Raw genomic sequence first — 7,848 nt, forward strand, 5'->3', positions numbered from 1 at the left:
TGTATGAAAACTTGAATATTGAAATTTATATGAAACTCCTTGAAGGATTTAAATTGCTTTACGCAAAAAGAGTCAATTCAAGAGACATGTACTCAATTAAATTATAAAGATTATTGTACAAATTAAAACAATCCAGACGAATGTGGTACAATCGCTTCAGTAAATATTTAAAAGAAGAAGGTTATGTGAATGACCCTTTATGCCTATGTGTCTTTATAAAAAAGTCAAAATCGAGATTTACCATTATGACAATTTATGTTTATGACATGAATTAAATTGGGATTCCTAAAGAGCTTTAAAAAACTGCTGAATATCTGAAAAAAGAGTTTGAGCTGAAGGATTTAAAAAAACAAAATATTGTATTAGCTTGTAGATCGAACACAATTCAAATATAATACTTATCTATCAATTAGTGTATATTAAAAAATTATTAAAATGCTTTAATGTGGATAAAACTTATCCTTTAAGCACCCTAATGGTTGTTCAGTCTCTCAATTCAAAAAAGGACCTATTTCATCCTAAAAAAGAAGATAAAAAGATACTCGGTTTTGAAGTACCGTATCTTAATGACATTGAAACCCTATTATATTTAGCCTAATGTACTAGATTGAATATATCCTTCATAGTTAATTTATTGGTCTGATTTAGCTCTGCACTAGCCCGTTGCCACTGAAATGGAATCAAATATATACTTCGTTACTTATGTAGGATTAGAGATTTGAGATTATTCTATTATGTCAAATCCTCTAAAGATCTTAGTTTAGTTGGATATGCAGTTGTTGGTTATCTTTCTGACTCTCATAAGACCCACTTGCAAATGAGATATGTTTTTACTTATAATGACACAATGATATCTTGGTGTTCCATTAAACAAACTTTGGTTGTAACGTCTTCAAATTATTCAGAGATGTTAGCTTTCCATGAAGTTAGTCGAGGATACATATGGTTACGGTTTGTTATCCATCATATTATGAATATATGCAGTATTCCTTTTACAACAAACACTATTTTCATGTTATATGAAGACAATGTAACATGTATGACCCAAATTAGAGGGGCATACATTAAAGGAGACAAAACCAAACATATCTCACCAAAGCTCTTTTTACATTTATGATCTCCAATAGAATATAAAGATTTATATCAAACAAATACGATCTAATGAAAATCTTATAGATTTGTTCATCAAGACATTACCGACATTAACATTTAAAAAGTTAGTGTATAACATTGATATGTCGTGATTTAATAGACAACCAAATTAATCTTACTACAAAGAGGGGGAACATTCATCAAGGGGAACAAATTTTTTAAGTTTATCACATTTTAGACAAAATGTGTACTGTACTCTTTTTTTCTTCTTTAGGTTTTGTCTCATTGAATTTTCTTAGTAGAGTTTTTAATTAGACAGTTTAAATATATCCAACCTCACTTTACAATACATTAAAAAATTACGTTCCTCTACTTTGGTTTTTATCTTACTGAATTTTTTCTTAAAAAATTAAAATAATTATGTGTAAGTGGTGAAAATCTAATAGGAGTGTTATATACGTGGTGTCTTTACACCATGTAAAATAAATAAAAGCTAGGGTAACTAGTTGTGGAAAAAGAGCTTGGATGGATGATAGTTGTGGAAAAATTGGCTAGATGTATTGAATGAAGATGGGAGGCTGTGGACTTTGGAGGCAACATTTATTGCCTTGGAGGAAAATTTTTCTATCCCTCCTTTAATTGTAATTGAGATACAGACATCGTCACAAAGAATTTTATCTTTCTTTTATGGCCAAACAACTATTTCCCACCCAAGGTTTGATGTTTTCTCAAAAGTCCCGCCTTTAACTATAGAAACACCAAATACCCACCCATGGCCGGTTAGATTTAACCAAACCCTAACGCCTGAAAATTTTATCTCCTTTTGCCCCCCTAAACTTTAAAAACTGAAATTTTCACCCCGCCTAAGTTTTAAAAAATGGCAGTTTCACCCTAGGGTTTGGTTTTGAAATCTCCGGCGACCTCTCCAGCTCCGTTGCCGACGACCGCTCCCTCCCGAAGCAACCTCTCCTTTCGGCGATCTCTTTCCTCCCATTTGAAGGTCCGATCGACGTTCGGAGACGCCGTGAGAGACGAAGAACTTCGTCGGGAAGACGAAGACGACGTCGTCGTCTTCGTCTGGAAAGACGATCGTCTTCCCAGAAGAAGACCTCTGGGAAGACGACCGTCTTCCCAGACGAAGACGACGACGTCGGCTTCGTCTGGGAAGACGAAGAACTTCGTCTGGGAAGACGAAGAACTTCGTCTTCCCGACGAAGTTCTTCGTCTCCCACGGCGTCTCCGGGCGCCGATCGGACCTCCAAATGGGAGGAAAGAGATCGCCGGAAGGAGAGGTTACTTCGGGAGGGAGCGGTCGTCGGCAACGGAGCCGAAGAGGTCGTCGGAGATTTCAAAACCAAACCCTAGGGTGAAACTGTGATATTTTAAAACTTAGGCGGGGGGAAAATTTTAGTTTTTAAAGTTTAGGGGGGTAAAATTAGATTCTATTTTAGTTTATTTTTAATATTATAGCAAAAATGATGATTTTACCCCTACCACCGTTAGGGTTTGGTTAAATCTAACCGGCCATGAGTGGGTGTTTGGTGTTTCCATAGTTAAAGGGGAGACTTTTGAGAAAACGCTAAACCTTGGGTGGGACATAGTGGTTTGGCCTTCTTTTATTTCTTCTTTCAGTTCTCCTTTCCAGTTATTAAAATTTATAGCATTTTTTATTTTCAATTAATGTTTTATACAAATTGCTCCTTCATGCCTGTAGCAGTGCCCTTGCCCTATAGAAATCAAAACTACTGAGGTTGCTGAATCAACAAAATAATTTATTAGAGAGGTTGTTTGCTGTTTTTCCAAATTGTTGTATTCAAGTAAGCACCGACTCTGGGACCTGAAACTATATGGGAAACATGGTAGTTTACAAGTTTCTCTTCTTGGTCTCTGCACATATGACCAGTTTTGGTTAAGAAGGAAATAATATGGTGGTGAGATCCATAGCCTATAATTATTTAGATAGAAATCTAATATGCTAAAACGGAGGCCTTTTCACTATAGCCTGTGTAATCTGTTTCAAATTGGAAAACTTGTATCTTCAAAAATTGTTCTAATTTTTCAAGTTGAGCTAGCTCATACATTCGAATTGATTCGGATCAAACCAATTATTGAGTCGATTTCAAACTGATTTAGAGCCGATCTTAGGCTTTGATTTTTCGTATCTACCCGAAGTTTCACAAAATTTCAAATTTCATCCCTTGACTGTTTAAATTGAAAATACCCACACAGCCTAATTGCTAATATAAAAGAGTTCAAAGTTAAACAGAATATTGGATATTTTAATTACCATGAATAGGGCCAATATAGTAATTAAGTAGAAACCATAATCTATCCATTCTTCTTTTTACCAACCTTTTTTAAACTTTGAAAACTCGCCATCCCAATCTCTGTTATTCCTATGCTCTACTTCTCTCTTCTTTCCCTTAGCCATTGTCTTCACTATCACTAGTTTCGCCACCACCTCCTCTCAATACTCTTTTGACCAGACTCATCGAACCCCATCCATCATTCTAACACAGCCACTGCCACCTAAACCAAAATATTCTATAGGGACTGAGGTGGAAAAAGGAAGCTCGTGAGTGGCTGGCGCTGGGAGAATGAGGAAAATGAAGATGTAGATAGGCGAAGCTTTTGCTTCTACTGGTGCTAGGGGTCACTTGGTTTGCTAGATCAAACCCAAAATCGAATAGGTTTCATTGGTCTGGTCTCGGGTGGTCGATCGGATGAACATTCAACTGTGTCATCCCAGTCAAACCGTTTCTTTAACCAACCACTGCACCAAATAAGATTGAAGTTCAATTTTAAAATGTCATAAGAACGAATTCAAACTATGACCTTTTATGCATGAAACCTTTCTACACCCATTCAAGTGCTTTGGTTTCATTATGAGCAACTGATCAGGTGGTGGTTAATTCTTAGTAGCGGACCAGTTATCTCGTAGAGGACATGTTGAGTTGGAGGAAAGACAGATGAAGACATGGGAGGGACAGACTTTTCTCTCTCTTTTTTATTTTTAATTTAATATTAGAGAATTCAATATAATTTTATATACCATTATTATTATTTTTACAATAAAACTATGTGTACCCATTTTTGGTACATAATTTGTATACACAGTGAGATGTTATCATGTAATTGGATGTTTTTTTATCATGTGATTGGATGTTTCTTTATCATATAATGACACATGTTTTAAAATCACCTAATTACATGATGACACATCATTGTGTATATGAATTATATACCAAAAATGGGTACATATAGTATTGCTCTTATTTTTATAATAAAGTTGCAGTTTGGGTAAAAAATTGAAATACGCAAGGTTTGAAAAACCTGGACCAAACTATGAACTGGAAACTATAACGGTATTTTAGGTTAAAATAACCAGTTTTTCTATATTTTGAACTAAATTGCAGTTGGACCGGTAGTTTATTGTCGGTTCATAATCCGGTTTGGTTCAACCAAAACCAATTCTCAAAATGGTTTATAATCCAATTTGATTCTTAAAACCTTAGGAATAAGAGTATTTGAGTGGAAATTACATGGGATTTTGTATATGGTAAAAAAAAAATACAAAAGTGAAAAATAGTCATTTAACATGATTTGAACTTTGTACAACTCTAGGGTAAAATCCTTAATTTCACACAGAAAAGTACCCTTCACATAGGAAAAAAAAAAAAAAGTAAAAAGGCTGAAGCAACTGAAGCAGCAACACATACATGAAATTATAATCATTCCATTACAAGCTGCATATGACGATTGATCTCATTGAGATAGCTAGCACAAGTGTGATCCTGCATATCACTACCCTCAAATACCACTGATCTTCTTGAACTTAGCTTTGGCTTCAACTCTGCCGCTTCATCCTCACCTCTCAACATCAATGCCACCTGCATTTCCATATCATCATACCAAATTTGGCTCAAAATATGAAAATCTCCATACTGATTCATGAATGAATGAATGAATGAATGATTTGTTATTTATACCCGGTTCATGTGTGGTCGATTTGCTGACATATGGTGAATGCACATTGAAGCTGCCAACATTGTTTGTTTCATTTCTGTAGGATCATATTCTTCTCCCAGCCATGGATCCGCCAATTCTTTCACATTATTTGAGTCTAGAAGTGGCTTTGCCTGCATATTAAAACACTGGCAGTTTTAGTTGCATTCTTGTAAAGATGAAATTGAATGATCATAACACTAAGTATGAAAGAATTTAGTGTATCTTACCCATATCACAAGGCTTTGTTGACATGAATCAACTGCACGACGACCAGTTATCAACTCCAGTAATAAGACCCCGAATGCAAATACATCAGTTTTTTCATCAACAATTCCATGCATAAAATACTCTGGAGCCAAATAACTGCAGTGCAATTTAAGATTATGTTAAGCACAATAATCATAGTTCTGGAAAAAGTAGATGTTAATAACAATATCAAAGTTGCAGGTACTTACCCAAATGTTCCTTCAATTGGAAAGACAACATGGTGAGGCCAATTCTCTGGAAGCCATTTAGCCAGTCCAAAATCAGAAATCTGCTTGAAATGGATCAAAATTAAACCAAATGGTTAGGCACATTCAGAACATAAATTAAAGATAGAAATTGGTGATTGAGAAAATGAAGTAACCTGAGCATCAAAGTCATCAGTGAGTAAAATATTAGAGGCTTTGATGTCTCTGTGAATAATTCGCCTATGACAGTCGTGATGGAGATACTTCAGTCCATCTGCTACCCCTAAAGCTATCTTATACCTCATCTTCCATTCTATACACTGTGCAGAACACCCTGAAATCACAAAAAATTTCATCTTCATTGCTCAACTGAAAGCTATATTGGTAGTAAAATAAGTGGCATATGGTTGATGTATTAGTATTACCAAAAAGCAGTGAAGCCAAGCTGCCCTTGGGTAGATACTGAAGAACAAGGTGTAAACCATTCTCGGTGCTGAAACCGATCAATCTAGTTGCATTTTCATGGCTTATATGTGCAATAATCCCGAGCTCTGACAAGAAATCGCTCACTCTATCCTCTTCTTCCTTCTCCTCTCTTATTATCTTTTTTACAGCTACAACTAGGCCATCTGATAAGCACCCTTTGTACACTTCTGCATGCCCCCCTTTCCCAATTAAGTTTTCTACAAAAAAAAAAAAAAAAACTTATGCTACAATCTGACTATACCAGCCAAATGGCCTTCAACATTGAATAAATCCCCTGCATCATTTGATATGAGACAATGTTTGATTTTCTCACCAGAAGAGAAATTATCAGTTGCAGCAGCAAGTTCTTCATATACAAAATTCCTTAAAGCAGGTTTAGAAACCGAGAGGCTTTCGAAATGAGGACCATCCTCAGTGTTTAAGTTTTGAATGGGAGCCAGTTTCTTCCTCAAACTCTTGCTGGTGAAGTCATGGTTTGTGAGCAGAGGAATGGCGGGTAGCCTCCTTGAGGACATCCTTTTAAAGGACTGAATCATGCTCTTCCAATGGAAAGCATAACCTCCCTCACGGTTCGCCGTTGTCGATCCCTGAGGCATCAATTTCTCCGTCGAGCTGCAACTGCTGCTGCTGTTATCCGAATCTGTGCCGACAACAGGAATCTCTAAAACTCCTCTTGGTGAAGCCGCTTCCCTTTCTTGCATTTCATGTTCTGGTGCCATTTCTGTGTTTGATTCTACCTTCTCTCCCGTCTCTGCACGAAGCAAAAATAAATAAACAAAAACTTAAACGAAAAAGAAGACAAAGGAAACCCATCTTCCAAATAACCAAACGTACCTTGAACAGCCATTGCCAAGAGCTTCTGAGCCTTAAACTTGTAAAAAAAAAAAAAAAATCTGGAATTGAGAACCTAGAAATCTACAAATTAATTAAAAAGAAAAACTTTTGTACATTTTGACAGTGACAAAGAAGAGATTGAAAGACAGGGAAAGGAAAGCTAAATTAAATTAAGTTAAAAAGAAAGAAAGGTGAAGTCTTTAGAATTGGTATATTCTTAAATGTATTAACAAAGCAAACTAAAACCAGCTGTGGAATACATGCTATGCTATATTTATACATGTTCATCTATGAAAAACCTTTTCAATTTCAACAGAAGCCACTTCCGACGGGATCATGGCCGTATAATATTTCGGGGTAACTGACGCTTGAAATGGATACTAGAAGGTGTTTTGGTTGAAAGTGTTGTATTTTTGTTCTTGATATTATTAATAAGACACATGCTTCTCTCTCTTACGTGTCCGTACGGCCCCGAGGGCGGGAATAATTATTAGCGTAAATTCTTGTTTTGTTTCATGGTTACTTATACATTACAAATCTAAAATTATGAATACGTGTTCTATACATTACAAATCTATGGTTACTTATACATTACAAATCTAAAATTTTATTAAATAATTTTATATCCTAATTTATTTTAATTTCAATTAAAAATAATAAAAATTGTTCATACAAATATATATATAGGAGTGTCAAAAGACGTTTAATCATATATTTGAGGGTAAATTATAATTTTTTAAAACATTTGGAGTACCAACGAAACTTTAATGGGGATTTTTGAAATTTGAAAAAAGCTTGAAGTGCTTTGAAATTTATAAAATTTTAATACACCTCTCAATAGTTTTATAATAATTTTAAATTTAATAGCTACACCTTTAAAAGATATACCAGATATAAATATTATATTATAAACTCTTAAGATTATATTATATTTTCAAAATATATAAAGTGAATATAATAATTTTCTCAATAAGAT

General features: G+C 34.8%; 1 protein-coding gene across 1 annotated transcript; it reads right to left on the minus strand.

The window, feature by feature from the left end:
* Positions 1-4,663: 4,663 nt before the first annotated feature.
* On the minus strand, positions 4,664-7,242 carry LOC123192541 (receptor-like cytosolic serine/threonine-protein kinase RBK1). The gene is made up of 8 exons (XM_044605129.1): positions 6,873-7,242; positions 6,352-6,789; positions 5,978-6,235; positions 5,729-5,886; positions 5,556-5,635; positions 5,328-5,463; positions 5,082-5,231; positions 4,664-4,982 (listed from the first exon to the last, which is right to left on the minus strand). Exons 1-8 carry the CDS (start codon positions 6,883-6,885, stop codon positions 4,824-4,826), a joined length of 1,392 nt encoding a protein of 463 aa, XP_044461064.1. The 5' UTR covers positions 6,886-7,242; the 3' UTR covers positions 4,664-4,823.
* Positions 7,243-7,848: the final 606 nt, after the last annotated feature.

Source organism: Mangifera indica, chromosome 1 (assembly GCF_011075055.1).
Source record: "Mangifera indica cultivar Alphonso chromosome 1, CATAS_Mindica_2.1, whole genome shotgun sequence".
Taxonomy (NCBI): Eukaryota; Viridiplantae; Streptophyta; class Magnoliopsida; order Sapindales; family Anacardiaceae; genus Mangifera; species Mangifera indica.

Excerpts from the sequence above, each read along its gene's own strand:
- LOC123192541 (XM_044605129.1), bottom strand. Across the intron at positions 5,464-5,555 it reads CCAATTGAAGGAACATTTGG|TTATTTGGCTCCAGAGTATT; the intron begins GTAAGTACCTGC and ends ATTGCACTGCAG. Across the intron at positions 5,232-5,327 it reads AACAAAGCCTTGTGATATGG|GCAAAGCCACTTCTAGACTC; the intron begins GTAAGATACACT and ends TTTAATATGCAG.